General features: G+C 42.3%; 1 protein-coding gene across 1 annotated transcript in view; it reads left to right on the top strand.

Annotated features, from left to right (window-relative positions):
• LOC144688002 (kinase suppressor of Ras 2-like) overlaps positions 1–15,625 on the top strand; it is a 206,054-nt gene that overhangs the window by 66,847 nt on the left and 123,582 nt on the right. The window contains exon 2 of the mRNA XM_078554657.1: positions 13,479–13,619. Coding sequence (XP_078410783.1) covers positions 13,479–13,619 — 141 coding nt within the window. The remainder of the gene's footprint in view (positions 1–13,478; positions 13,620–15,625) is intronic.

Genomic DNA, 15,625 nt, shown 5'->3' with positions numbered 1-15,625 from the left:
CTTCTAGCAAGTATGATTTTTTATTTTGATGCCAACACAATTTTTGCAACATTCCTATGACTTTTCTCCTGGGCTGCTCGTAGCAGCGCCCTGGAGGTTAAACTTCAATTCCAATCACTGGGGAGGTTTGCAGGTGGTAGATGTTGAGAGTAGGGTGGAACAGAGTCAAGCACTCCTGCTCCTGCTGGCCTACATGCTGGAAAAGCACTAACCTGTGCATTTCTCGCTGCAGTCTTCTTCCTTTAGCTGTCGGGTTTTCTGATCAGGCCCAGAAACCTAGCCGGCCAATGTGAAAGTTGGAATAGAAAACAAAGCTGAGGCACATGGCTTCATTAGGATATGCAAATGAGGGACCCACCTCCTGAGAGCAGGTTGGTCTGCCCACATTCCTGTTTTACTTAAAACCGGAAATGGGCAGGTTCGAGGCGGGTTTGCTTCAAGTTTGAGACTTTTAAAATTTTTATCTGTCGCCTGATCCAATCCTGCCCATTTTGTCGAGTTAAAAATCACCCCCCCCCCCCCCCCACACACACCAACCGTCCCCTTCGCACCCTGCAGTGTCCAGAGGACTGAGTGAGGAAAAGAGAGACAACTTTTGTTTGTTCGGACTTCATTGAGATCATGAAAAAATTTGGAGCTCTTCTCAGCTGCAGGTCAATGTGATTAACAATGGAAACATTTTGTAGAAGTCAGAAGTATAAGCCAGGAGCGAATAATTCAGCAGAGAGATTAGAGGCAGGCAAAGGCCAGGTGGAAACAGTTTAATTTCAATCAGTTATTAGTAGCAACTCAGTTTTTATGTATTAATTTTACAATAAATAAAAACATCAAACTGCAACACTATCGCATGCTGCTTTCATGCTTGGTATATTTTTTGCTAAATTCTCGCTAGGATGTAATGTGTAATCTTGCAAAACATGACAGGAACCTAGGTGCATAAATCTCATAAATCCAAACCTTACAATTACAAATCTGTCATGAAATGCACAGTCATGATTTTGCCAAAAGGTGAGAGAGGCTCATAAGCATAAAAATTTCTTAAACCTTCATAAAAAAAAGCTCACGGAAAGATTTGATGAAATGTCATTGCCTTAGGTAATGATACCCGTGGTGTGACAGGAAGGGACAGAGTGTAAAAACATAAAAAACCGCGGCAAATAGGGTCAAAGGGGGAAAAAATGGTAAAAAGACAAAATTACTTGAAAATCAAATTGGCAGAGATAGCCACGTAGTATTCAGAACAAAATAGATGATTTTTTTCTATTTGTTCATGGGACGTGGGCATCGCTGCCTAGTCCAGCATTTATTGCCCATCCCTAATTGCCCTTGTTCAGAGGGCAGTTAAGAGTCAGCCACATTGCTGTGGGTCTGGAGTCACATGTAGGCCAGACCAGGTAAGGACAGCAGATTTTCTTCCTTAAAGGACATTGACAATAGTTATCATCAAGCTTTTAATTCCGGATTTTTATTTAATTCAAATTTCACCACCTGTCATGGTGGGATTCAAACCCAGGTCCCCAGAGCATTACCCTGTGTTTCTGGAATACCAGTCAAATGACAATACCACTGTGCCACCGTCTCCCCATAGCAGCACAAATAGAAGTTAATGGGTATGGTTCTATAGCCATTACAGAGACATGGTTACAGAGAGATCAAAGCTGGGAATTAAATATTCAGGGGTGTGTGACTTTTTGAAAGGACAGGCAGGAAGGAAAGGGTGGTGGGGTAGCTTTATTAGTACGAGATGAAACAAGTACGAAAGCAAGAAATGATCTTGGATCAGAAGTTGTGGAATCCATATGGGTGGAGGTAAGATATAACAAGGGGAAGAAGACTAGTGGGTGTAGTATATAGACCCCCTAACAGTAGCTGTGCTGTAGGACAGAGAATAAATCAGGAGATAATGTGGGCTTGTAAAAAAGGCAACATATTAATCTTCACGTAGATTAAGAAAATCAAATTGGCAGAGGTAACCATGAGCACGAATTCATACAGTATATTTGGGACTGTTTCCAAGAACAATATGTTGTGGATCCACCCAGGGATCAGGCTGTTTTGGATCTGGTAACATGTAATGAGGCTGGTTTAATAAATGATCTCAGAGTAAAAGATCCCCCAGGAAACAGTGACCATAACATGGTGGAAATTAGCATTCAGTTTGAGATTGAGAAACTTAATTCAGAAACAACTCTGCTAAACTCAAATAAGGGTAACTACAAAGGAATGAGGGCTGAGTTGGCTGGAGTGGACTGAGAAAGGAGTTTAGCAGAAAAGACAGTTGATGAACAATGGCCAACGTTTAAGAAAATAGTTCATGGCTCACAACAAAGATATATCCCAGTGAGGAAGAAGGATTCCAGGAAGGTGATAAACCAAGCATGGTTAACCAAGGAAGTTAAGGATAGTATCAAAATGAAAGAAAAAACATACAATGTGGCAAAGATTAGTGGTAAACCAGAGGATTGGCAAAGCTTTAAAGGCCAACAGAAGATAACCAAAAAAAAATAAAGAGGGAGAAAATAAACTTTGAGGGTAAACTAGCAAGTAATATAAAAATGGACAGTAAGAGCTTCTTTAAATATATAAAAAGGAAGAGAGAGGCCAATGTCAGTATAGGCCCCTTAGAGAATGAGGCTGGGGAAATAATAATGGGGAACCAGGAAATGGCAGAGGAGTTGAATAAATACTTTGCATCAGTCTTCACGGTAGAAGACACTAGTAGCATACCAAAAATACTAAATAATCAAGGGGCAAAAGGAGGGGGAGGAAATAAATACAATAACTATCACTGGAGAAAAAGTAGTAGGGAAACTAATGGGGCTAAAGGCCTATAAGTCACCTGGACCTGATAGGTTGCATCCTAGGATATTAAATGACATAGCTGCAGAGATAGTGGATGCACTGGCAGTAATCTTTTAAGAATCTGTAGATTCTGGAAAAACCCAGAGGATTGGAAAACTGCCAATGTAACACCCTTATTCAAAAAGGAAGGGGGACAAAAAACAGGTAACTATAGGCCAGTTAGCTTAACATCTGTCATTGGGAAAATGTTAGAGTCTATTATAATGGATCTAATAGAAGAGCATTTAGAAATGCATAATATAATCAAGCAGAGTCAGCATAGCTTCATGAAGGGGAAATTGTGCCTGACAAATTTATTAGAATTCCTCGAGGAGGTAACAAGCAGGATAGATAAAGGGCAACCAGTAGATGTAATATATTTGGATTTCCAAAAGGTGTTTGACATTAATCTTAATAAGATAAGAGCCCATGGTGTTGGGGGTAGTATATTAGCTTGGATAGAGAACTGGCTAACTAATAGAAGACAGAGAGCTGGGATACAGGATGCATTATCAGGGCAGCAACCTGTAACTAGTGGAGTGCCACAGGGATCAATGCTGGGGCCACAATTATTTACAATATATTAATGACTTGGATGAGGGAAATGAATGTACTGTGACCAAGCTTGCGGATGACACAAAAATAGGTGGGAAGGCAATTGGTGAGGATGACACAGAGCCTATAGAGGGATATAGATTGGTTAAGTGAGGGGGCAAAAATGTGGAAGATAGAATATAATATGGGAAAATGTGAGGCTATGCACTTTGGCAGGAAGAATAGAGGGGCTGAATATTACTTAAATGGAGAAAGACTGAAGAAAGCTGCAGCACAGAGGGATTTGGGGGTCTTCATGCATGAATCCCAAAAAGCTAGCATACAAGTTCAGCAGGTAATAGGTAAGGCAAATGGAATGTTAGCCTTTATTTCAAAGGGAATGGAGTATAAAAATAAGGAAGTCTTGCTAAAATTATAGAAGGCACTAGTTAGATCACACCTGGAATACTGTGAACAGTTTTGGTCCCCTTAGCTAAGGAAAGATATACTGGCATTGGAGGCAGCCCAGAGAAGGTTCACGAGGTTGATCCTGGGCATGGAGGCATTTTTTTATGAGGAGAGGTTGAGTAGGTTGGACCTGGACTCATTGGAGTTTAGAAGAATGAGAGGTGCCCTTATTGAAACATATAAGATTCTTAGGGGGCTTGACAGGGTAGATGTTGAGAGGTTGTTTCCCCTTGTGGGAGAGTCTAGGACTGGAGGGCATAATCTCAGAGTAAGGGGACTCCCATTTAAAACAGAGATGAGGAGGAATTTCTTCTCTCAGAGGGTAGTCAATCTGTGGAATTCTTTACCACATAGGGTTGTAGAGGTTGGGTCGCTAAGTATATTCAAGACTGAGATAGACAGCTTCTTAATCAGTAAGATAATCAAGGGTTATGGGGAAAAGGCAGGAAAGTGGAGTTGAGGAATATCAGATCAGCCATATCTCATGGAATGGCAGAGCAGACTCGATGGGCCGAATGGCCTACTTCTCCTATGTCTTATGGTCTCATGAACTTGAAACAGTGGGCGGAATCTTCCATTCTCGGTGGGTGTCTCACCCACTCCCTGAAAAAGCAGCGAGACACCCACGTTGACTCTGAAGAGGAAGTCCTTCTGCATCTTCTGTCCATCAGGCAGTTAAGTTAACAGTGATGGGCAAATTATGATTTCCGATGGGCAATTCTCCTGCGTCCAGAACCCTCTGAAAAGTCTCCGACTCTGAATTAGAGTCGGAGACTTTGAAGGGTTCCGACTCACTTACCCAGGAACTATTGGACAGGAAAGCACCATGTCTAACTCCTGGGTAACTGTACAGCTGACTCAGTGACTTCCCACCAATCCACCCCCGACTCCCCCTGACCATCCAACACCCCCGACCCTCTGATTCCCCTCTAACCTCCCCCCCTCGATTCTCTTGAGTGCCCCGGTCTGCCGATTTCCTCCCAACACTACAATTCCCCCAACCTTTGAACTCCCCCAAATGCTCCAACACCTCCCCTACCCTCTGTCTCACCCCCACCCTCAAACTCGCCCCCAACCCTCCGACACCCCCCAACCCTTCAATTCCCCCCGATCCTTTGCCTCCACTGGAACCTTCGCCTCCTCCCGACCCCCTGATTCACCCCAATCCTCCTACATCCCCCAACCCTCCAACTCCCCCCCGACCTTCCGACGCCCCCTGACCGTCCGGCTTCCCCGACCCTCTGACTCCTCCCCTCAAACCTCCGACTCCCCCCAAGCGGCCTGGCCCGACCTCACTGCCCTACCCACACTGGCACCCTACCCACCCTGTCATCTTACCTACCCTGTCACCTACCACCGTCACCCTACCCGCACTATTACCAACCATCCTACCCCTCTACCCATCCTGCCAGCCTACGGATTTACCTCACTCACACTTGTTCACTAACACAGTGAAATGCTATTTAAATGTCCCAAAGCTTTTCAGCCTGTTAGTGAATGAAGACATACCAAAATACGGCAAATAATGCCGTAAAAAGGTGGTTTGGCTCGTCTTCCCCCCACAAGCCTGTGCTACGAAGAAGGACTCCCAGAACAGGTACGCTGAGGAGGCCGGGTTTGGATGTCCGGGTGAGAAATGCGGAACTCTGATGCTATGTAAAAAAATAGTATTGGAGTGGCAATCTGAAGGTGATTGCCACTCTTGAAGATTCGGCTATGTTCACATTGTGTGTGCTGTGCGGTCTTTAATCTCACTGGGAAATGTGTAAAGGGTAATATGCTGCCACCTAGTGGAGTCTAATGGGACTTTTCATATATACATCAGATTTAAATTCAATTTTATCAGGTTGAATTTATTAGAACCATTTGCTTGCATGACAGAAAATACTATTTGGTTGGACCAAGCGGATTTCTTCCCTGTTGTAATCTCTATGCATTTAGTTTCTTTTATATACTCAAAGAAAATTAAGATGCTCGGTGCAAATTATGTTGTTTGATCATAAAGCTCGACATTTCCTTGGAGCTGCTCCTGCTCTGCTTTGTAACTTCACTGGTAGTTCAGCAGAAACAATGTTAATGCACTTATGATAAAGATAAAGTGACAAAGAAGCTCCAAAGAAACTCTGTACCAAATATTCACTGAATTGCCTGTTACATAAGCGTGCAATATTGTTCACTGCAGAGTTTCTCAAAATAACGTTTTCTCACTGCTTCTGATGTAATTAAGTGATATTGTGGAATGAATGTTGGTCAGGGCACCAAGAGAGCTCCCCTGTTGATCTTCAACTGATTACTGAGAGGGCAGATGGACCCTCAATTTACTATCTCACATGAAAGATGACACCTCTGACAGGACAACACTCCCCAAGTATTGCACCAAAATGCCAGCTTAGACTATGTCCCAGGACTACTGAAACAGGGCATCTCAGGTGAGCACCGTGAGTTGGATATTTTCCATACCCTTCAGCTGTAGTTAATTTTTGGAAATGCGAATTGATAACTCTTTAACCAATGAAATTTTAGAATAGAGAAAGAAACAGAGAAATAGGGTGAATTGAAATCAAATTAGATATAGAAAGAAAAATAAAGTCAGAGAAAGGAAGATTGGATAAAGATAAGAGGCATAAAGGAAAAGTAAAAAAATATATAAATTTCACATTTAATAAACCTCTGGGAACAATTTACTGTCCCCAGGGGTGAGACTCCACTGTCTCAGTTGTTTCTTTCTGGGCCTCCAAGGTTGAGAACCATTTTAGAAACATATATTTTGCCATTAAAAGGGTCCTTATGATATGAAATACCAGCCCTAACTAGTTATGGCAAGCTTAATACATACTTATGGTGTTAATCCAGAAATTTCCTGAAACAACTGGTAAGGTTTGGGGTGAGCTCCTGTTCCTTCAAAGCTAACAGCAGAGTGGCTAAAATCGTCCAGCAATTTATGATGATTCCAACTCACATGATATCTCTTCGTCGGCACTAATTGCTGAATTTTTTAATGCACTGATAACATGCAACTTTAACTCTTTATTAATTTGTTGGCACACTCTGCTGCATTGCCTCTGGATTAGAGCTTGAACTATGATCTCTAATTTAACAGTGTTTATAGAGAATGGATTTTAGTTTGCTGCTGTTTATTTATTTTGATTTAGTTTATTTCATTTTATTTGTTTAATTTAATTCAGTCTAAATATCACTTCTGGATCCCTCATCAGGATTTTGTTCGGTCTGAGAACTTGAAAACTATTAAACAATGAACCTATGAATGTTTCTGAGGTACCTTTAGTTTGTTTAGTAAAGATTGTATAAGTTAGCAAACTTACTTATCGTGTAGTAAATATCTTATTTCTGCCCATGTGGTGCATCCTGGGGGTGCATATTAGGAAATTGCGCAGTCCCCTTCAGCCCATTCATTTTAAAAAGTGTAAAATTTACACTTAAATATTTTATGCTAGGCACATAAAGATTGGAACTGCTGACTATGGGGAATGTGGTGTCTGAGAGCGTAAAGGGAGCTGAGGAAAGGTCTGGAGGCTGGCACGGGGCTACATGGTAAGGTGGTTTGAGCCTAGATGATCTAAAATGATCCAATGACCATTTGTATTCTATTCTGCTTGATTCTTTCCCCAAAAAGGCTGTTATAATCTACTCTCCCCAAAACTGACAGATCCTAGAAAGTCTCAAAACTGCAAGACCCTGAACTCCCAAATGCTCTAAAACCCCTTTTCTAGTTCTACTGGATATCAGGACACCTGCCTTCCCAATTCTCCCCATTATTAGTTGCCTAGCTGTTTATGATTTTCACAGATGGTTAATAAACACTAAATAGCAATTCACTATCTCAGTCTTACATATTAGATATATGTTAGATTAAATCAGATATTTCCTGTCAGGCCACACACCCTATAACACATTTCTATTACTTTAATATTTTTGTCATGTTTTTCCTCTGACACTTTTTTGTCACAGTTAAACGTCCCAATTCATTTTAATTCCCTTCTGAGATAGCAGCTTTTCCAAGATAGGGAAATGTAAATTCTGGAAATCTAAAATAAAATTCCATGCCTCAAATACTAACCTGCCTTTTCTCTTTTTGGAAGTACTTATACCTAGCTTAAATTTCCAGAAATTTCTGTTTTAATGCTCAATGGAATATTTTAAAATAATTTAAATTGGATACTCTGTAATTGTTTTATTTAAAGTTTTCTGCAGGTAATTACTGAGACTGCAGGACTCGGTGAACATTTCTTTCAACTGTTTTTCTTCTCTGCCCTAATGAAAGTCAGTTATTCTGTTATAGCAACAGAAATTTTTAGAAATATTTAGAAATTTTCTAGTTTTCTAATTGGAATCTGGCAAATAATTGGAAACTATATGAATGTAAAATCTATATAAATGTTATATGTATTGCACTGAGTGACGATGTAAAAAAAATAACAGGCTGAACAAAGGATGCGTTGCCATTGGGGTTATTACAGAAGGTGTGTCAGAATTATGTTCATAACTTCAGATCACTTTCTCAGTTACATCAGCAGGGAATGATTGGACATGGCACTAAGTGCAGAGTAAATTCATTCTGCTGTGAAGCCAGGTTGAAAATATGTTTACGCTCTCACAACAGATTTTTCTTATTGATAACTTCAGTGCTTGCCGCTGGAAAGTTAGTGTGTTGAAGACATAGATTAGCACAGGATCAGGCTTGGTTCTGATTACATGGTGTGTTGCGATCCTGGTATAGACCTGTAACTTTTTAAAAAGAAAGGAATCCCGATGAAGCCGATGAAAAGAAAACTGAGAGACAAGATTTCACCTTTTAGAACTTTTACTGTAGCAAACAAACTGAAATCAACATAATTCAAACATTGATTTACAGACAAATGATACTTAGGCCAGGATTTTCCAGTCGGCGATTTGGGGGCGGGGCCTGCTCGCCGACGGGAAAATGACGTGGGATGATGTCGGGAGGAAACCCCAACGTCATCCCAGTCCCTTTAAATCTTCAGGAAGGTGGGCGGACAACGAAATCAGCTGTCCGCCCGCCGACCTGTCAATGGCCAATTGAGGCCATTGACAGACTAATTAAGATTGTTAAAGACCTGCCCGTCCAACCTTAAGGCTGGCGGGCAGGCCAGGAGCCCCAGCGGGCTTCTGATAATACATGAAACCTCATCCACTGGCGGGATGAGGTTTCATGTCCGTTTTTAAAAAGTGTCATGAAGCTAATGTGTTTCTTATTAACATGTCCCATCTTGTGTGACATTGTCACATGAGGGGGCCATGTTAATAATTTTAATATTTTTCTATTTTTGGTGTTTTGTTTTACCTGTCAGTAATCTCCCTGAGACAGCACTTTAGTCTCAGGGAACAGTGCACTCTTTCGCACGCATGCGTGAAAGAGCACATTTTGACAGATGGGGAATCCCCCCCCCCGCACAGGAAGGGCATAGCGCTTCCTGTCGGGCAGGCCGCTGGGCGGGCCTTAATTGGCCCGCCCATTCAAAATGGCAGCGGGCCCCGTTTCGGTGGCGGGGGTCGGCTGTCCGCCCGCTGCCGAGCCGGTGGGGCCCACACGCCCACCAAGGGCAAAATTCTGCCCTTAATTTCACTTTAAGTAGTCAATACAACAAAGACTGTCTCACAAAACCACAAGCACCTGCATCACTCCCAGCACACATGTGGCACCACTTGCAGTTATAAAGTTCTTTAACTTGGCGTCCGGTATATAGGATCCCGCAACTTTCCACTCAATTGATTTGGCTGTCAAGTCACGTTCACCGGCAATCACATTCCATCCAAAGTTCCTGAATATAGTTAACACCAACAAGGCACGAGTCTAAAAAACCCTCTCTCACACGGGCCACACCAGACCTTAGGGTGTGATTTTCCAGAGTTCATTTTTAACCAACCAGCCAACAATATCCCGTTCACGAGCCTCTGATACAAACGTAGCTATTTCGCATGACTTTAGGATTTAGTCCCTTTTAGCTTGCTCATACATTGCTTCCCAAGAGCTTCTGGAATTCTTTTTTTCTTCTTACTGCCAAAAAAAAACAAATGACCTTTTGATAGTAAGCTTTGCTGACTTCTCTGCACACGAATTCTATGTCCTTCCACACAGCCCAGGTGCAACAGAGCAGGCTGGAACTGGACATCACCCCCAATTAGCTTTCTTCACAACAGCAAACTCAGCCAGAGCTTAAGTTCTTTGAAATTATGTGATACCAAGAAGCCCAATTAACCCCATCCCCCACACCCCCTTTCCAGAAACCTCTTGGTTTCACTTTGGACTTAAAGGAACATTTACAAAACGAAAATACAGGCTTTTCCCCAAATCACAAATGTCTTCAAAGCACAAATGTGTTAGAGGAGTTGTTCAGGTCAAAACCCTGGAGCCCCCTGCCTAACAGCATTTTGGGTATACTGACACCACATGAACTGCAGCGGTTCAAGATGGCAGCTCACCATCACCTTCTCAAGGGCAATTAGGGGTGGGTAATTAATGCTGGCCTAGGCAGCAATGCCCACATCCCATGAATGAATAAAAAAAATTATGTGCTCCCCAAATTCCAAAAGGGTCCAGACATCGAGAATCAGGTATCATAGGTTAATTAGCACATAGCACATACAATAATATTTAAATATACACTTACTTAAAAAGTAACCTTTACAACCACGCCTAATGATGGTTTTTTGGGGATTTTAACATGTTACAGTTCTGAGTTATATTTAGACCTTTATGAATCCAAATATACATTGCATACAAACACTGTTTATAAATTCTGCTTACAATCTCTGTGACAAGTCACACAATTCTGCAATACATAATCATATAGAAGTTAAAATATAACTTCATATAGAGAGAATTTAATTGACTTGTCTCTAAACAATAGCTTTAGTTTTTGTTACTTGAGAAGAAGGAAGACTTTATTATTTTGTTAGTAGTTTCACTCTTGTTACACATAATTGCTATTCTACCAAGTGAACTTCGAATTCTAAGCCTCTCTTTGATTCAGTACTATTCCATATCAATCAGTCAAACTCTAGATTCGACAGACACTCCAGTTAAAAGCATGATGTATACTTCGATGCTTTTCTTACACAACTAACTGCTTTTCCGCTCTGTTGTTAAATAATTTATTGGCAATCTTTAATTAAACCTCTCACTACTTCATTTTGAAGCTGATCATTGTAACAGGGTCAGCCCTGGTTCAATAGCCCAGTGGTACATTAAATTGACTTAAACATCCCTGCTTAGTACCCAAAGGCTAAAGGTTAATGTTTCCACAAAGAATAGAGAAATCAATAGTGGTAATAGTAATAATGATATATTAGTAGACTCTGGACAGTTTGACTAACCCTTTCCTTACAATGTTTAAATAGCTTTTTTCTATTCCTTCATGGGATGTGGGCATCACTGGCTAGGCCAGCATTTGTCCCATCCCTAATTTCCCTGAGGAAGGTGGTGGTGAGCCGCTTTCTTGAACTGCTGCAGTCCATCTGGTAATAGGTACACCCACAGTGTTATTAGGAAGGGAGTTCCAGGATTTTGACCCAGTGACAGTGAAGGAACAGCGATATAGTTTTAAGTCTGGATGGTGTGTGGCTTGGAGAGGAACTTGCCGGTGGTGGTGTTCCCATGTACCCTCTGTCCTTGTCCTTAGTTGTGTAAGAAAAGCTTCAAAGTATACATCATGTTTTTAATTGGAGTGTCTGTCGAAGCAAGAGTTTGACTGATTGATATGGAATAGTACTGAATCAAAGAGAGGCTTAGAATGGTAGAGGTCGCAGGTTTGGGTGGTACTGTCTAAGGAGCCTTGGTGAATTGCTGCAGTACAACTTGTAGATGGTACACACTGCTGCCACTGTGTGTCGGTGGTGGAGAAAGTGAATGTTTGTGGATGGGGTGCCAATCAAGTGGGTTGCTTTGTCCGGATAGTGTCAAGCTTCTTGAGTGTTGTTGGAGCTGCACTCCTCCAGGCAAATGGAGAGTATTCCATCACACTCCTGACTTCTGCTTTTTAGATGGTTGTCAGCCTTTGGGGAATCAGGAGGTGAGCTACTTTTTAAAAAATTCATTCATGGGATATGGGCATCACTGGCTAGGCCAACATTCACTGCCCATCCCTAATGGCCCTTGAGAAGATGGTGGTGAGCTGCCTTCTTGTAACCTCGAGTCCATGTGGTGTAGATACACCCACATTGCTGTTAAGGAGGAAGTTCCAGGATGTTGACCCAGCGACAGTGAAGGAATGATGATATATTTCCAAGTCAGAATGGTGAGTGGCGTGGAGGGGAAATTCCAGGTGGTGGTGTTCCCATGTGTCTGCTGCCCTTGTCCTTCTAGATGGTAGTGGTAATGGGTGTGGAAGGTGCTGCCTAAGGAGCCTTGGTGAGTTCCTGCAAGCGGATCTTATAGATGGGACACACTGCTGCTACTGTGCGTTGGTGTGGAGGGAATGAATGTTCGTGGATGGGGATGTGATGACAATCAAGTCGGCTGCTTTGTCCTGGATGGTGTCAAGTTTCTTGAGTGTTGTTGGAGCTGCACTCATCCAGGCAAGTGGAGAGTATTCCATCACACTCCTGACTTGTGCCTTGTAGATGATGCATAGGTTTTGGGGAGTCAGGAGGTGAGTTACTTGCTGCAGGATTCCTAACTTCTGACCTGCTCTTGTAGCCATAGTGTTTAAATGTCTAGTCCAGTTCAGTTTCTGGTCAATGGTAACCCCAGGACATTGACAGTGGAGTTTCAGCGATGGTAATGCCATTGAATGTCAAGGGCAATAGTTAGATTCTCTGTTGTTGGTGATGGTCATTGTCTGGCACTTGTGTGCGTGAATGTTACTTGCCACTTGTCACCCAGCCTGTATATTGCCCAGTTCTTACTGCATTTGGACATGGACTGCTCCAGTATCTGAGGAGTTGTGAATGGTGCTGAACATTGTGCAATCATCACCGAACATCCCCACTTCTGACCTTATGACGGAAGGAAGGTCATTGATGAAGCAGCTGAAGATGGTTGGGCCTAGGACACTATCCTGAGGAACTCCTGCAGTGATGTCCTGGAACTGAGATGATTGACCTTCAGCAACCACAACCATCTTTCTCTGTGCTAGGTGTGACTCCAACCAGTGGATAGTTTTCCCCCTGATTCCCATTGACTCCAGTTTTGCTAGGACTCCCTGATACTACACTCAGTTAATACTGCCTTGATGTCAAGGGCAGTCACTGTCATCTCACTCATGGCTAACGAAAAATCAGACATGACTGGAGGCAGCCGCTGTTTTATATTGGAAGCTGCCTCCGTGAAATGTGCGGGCACAAATCCCAACCTGGGCTCATTCCCGCCCCTGCGAAAATGGTAGGTGCCATGTTCAGGGGCGAGACTTCCAGATTTCTGCCTCTTCCACCATTTTCACAACAACGGAAAGGCTTTCCACTGTTGCGAAAATCCAGGCCAGAGAGGGGAGAAAATCGTAAAGCTGTGATATATGCTAATAATTTTGTTTCAATCAGTATCGATGAAAGATAAATCCCAAGCTGCTGTCTTTGGGTCTGATAAGGATTTGTGTACAATCTTTCTTCAAAGGAATAACTCACTGGCATTTTCTAACAGTTCTTTTTCTTTGTTTTAGGGCAAACTTGTGAAGTACTTCAGCCGCCAGCTTTCCTGTAAACGCAAAGTCTCTCTGCAGGAGCGGAGTGCTGAGTTAGACGGGTTTCCACACCTTCTGCATTGGTTTCGGATTGTAAATATCCGCAAGGAAGTGATAGAGGTAAACCTGGTGTATAGTGGTTAAGACATCATTTCTGAGTAACCCATTACACTGTTGGTATGACGCACTGTTTGCAGTATTAGTGGATTGAATGTAGTACAAATCGGATTTATTAATCTGCATTCCTTTATGTCATCTAGAATTTGGGGAGATTTCTCTGCATTTCTTTAAGTCCACCTCTTCTTTTCCAATATCTTTTGATAAGTGAGTCCCCTCCTAACTCAGGTAGATCTGAAGCTCAGCTGTAAGATGCAGATTTTGCAAATTAAAAATGTTGCCATAAGAATGCTTTGTTCAAAGTTGGAAGCTTGGGAAGGTCACAGACTCAATGAATTGGTCTGTGTTGAGTTCACTGATCACATCCTTGGGGGGTGGTCAGGTGCTACAAATGGCTTCAGCATGCAAGGCAGGGGAAACTACAGTGGATTCCTGCTCCTGATCGACAGCAGCAGCATTTATATTTACATTTAAATGCCTGTACTTCAGTGAAGGAAAACATGCCACAGCACTTCACAAATGCACAATGAGATGATAATGGATCATTTAGCAACCCCCTTTTGGAAATAGTCTCAGGGTAGGATTGCTGTCGGCTTTATTTATTATCACAAAGTCGAATAACCTGTCATCAATCATTGCTTAGACCAGTAAATGTAGACTGGCCTCTTAGGCAAGGGAGTGAAGAGTGCCCAGTGTATGGGCTCTGTAGCCCATGAAGAAGTAACTGCAGGAGATGGGTTGGCAGACAGGTGGGAAGTTGTGGGTGTGAGGATGGAAAGGAATTGCTGCCAGTTGTTGGCTGTAATATTTAAAATTTGACAAATGTCCTGTGCTTGTAAATAATTCTCAGTTTACCTCTGCTCTGTATTCTCCTTGTCACCCCATGTTCTCCTGATTGTGTTACTTCATGTCAGGTGTTGCTCCATGAGAGGTGACAGTGCTTTGGGGCCTTGCTCATATCCAATACTAAACAAAAATATCACAGGCCATTAAACTATGTGGGAATCACATCCCAGTACAAAGCTAAGTTTAATTGCTCCACCATTGGACGCCATGCCATCAGCCAACTGAGTCCTAAGCTCTGCAATTCCCTTCTTAAGTTTCTTTGCCTCTCTATTTCTCTCTCTCTCATCCTTTAAGACACTCCTTAAAATTGACCTCATCTGTTCTAATATCCTTACGTGGTTTGGTATTAAATATTATTTTATTGGCAGTACTGTGTCACGCGTTGGGACGTTTTCTATGTTAAAGGTATATATGAATGCAAGTAGTTGTTGTTGTTATTGCCTCATGGCCCTGCACTCCAGAATTTTCTTCCTAAATCCTCCCTTGCTGCATCTCTCACTACCTTGAAAACATACCTCATCAAGTTCGCCTGTGGTCACCTTCCCTCGCTGTTTTCTCAATTTTGATCAGTGCCCGATTTCTGACAGGCAGCCCCCCTTCTCCCCCAACCCGCAAACACAACTTCCCTCCCCCATAATGAAGCACTTCGGGATATTTCAGTAAATTAAAGGTGGAAAATTAAAGTGGAAAAATGTGACACAAGTTATTCTTGTTGAATGGAACTGCTTCATTCTAGTGCATTTACCCACTGAGATACTGTGGAAACGTTCATTTATCATTAATCATTTATGTTTCCTTTCAAGTATCTTTTGTCTTCCCTGGTGTAAACACTCGGTTCTCTGACCGAGGCGGCAGTCACGAGCCACTATTTAAAGTCTGCCTGTCATTGCTCTAAAGCAGTGGAGACTTACAGGAATTTACAGAGTGATTGGAGATTAATTTCCTTTCTCTGGTTCCTGGGAATTATCTTTTCCTGTCTTCGCCACTAAACATCATAGGTGACATTGGAATCTTGTTTACTGCTCCACACAGTTCTTAGAAGGTTGCAAACTTCATAGTGTGGGAATGATCGTCCTGTTAATCTGTCCTCATTTCCCTGAACCTCTCCTACATCTGGCAGAGAGCTAGAAAAACTGTTCCAGTGGTTGTCACCCAAACTTTAG

This window comes from Cetorhinus maximus, chromosome 12 (genome assembly GCF_964194155.1).
Source record: "Cetorhinus maximus chromosome 12, sCetMax3.hap1.1, whole genome shotgun sequence".
In the NCBI taxonomy this organism is placed as follows: Eukaryota; Metazoa; Chordata; class Chondrichthyes; order Lamniformes; family Cetorhinidae; genus Cetorhinus; species Cetorhinus maximus.
Note: the sequence above shows the minus strand (reverse complement) of the source record. Positions and strands in the feature narration are given on the sequence as shown.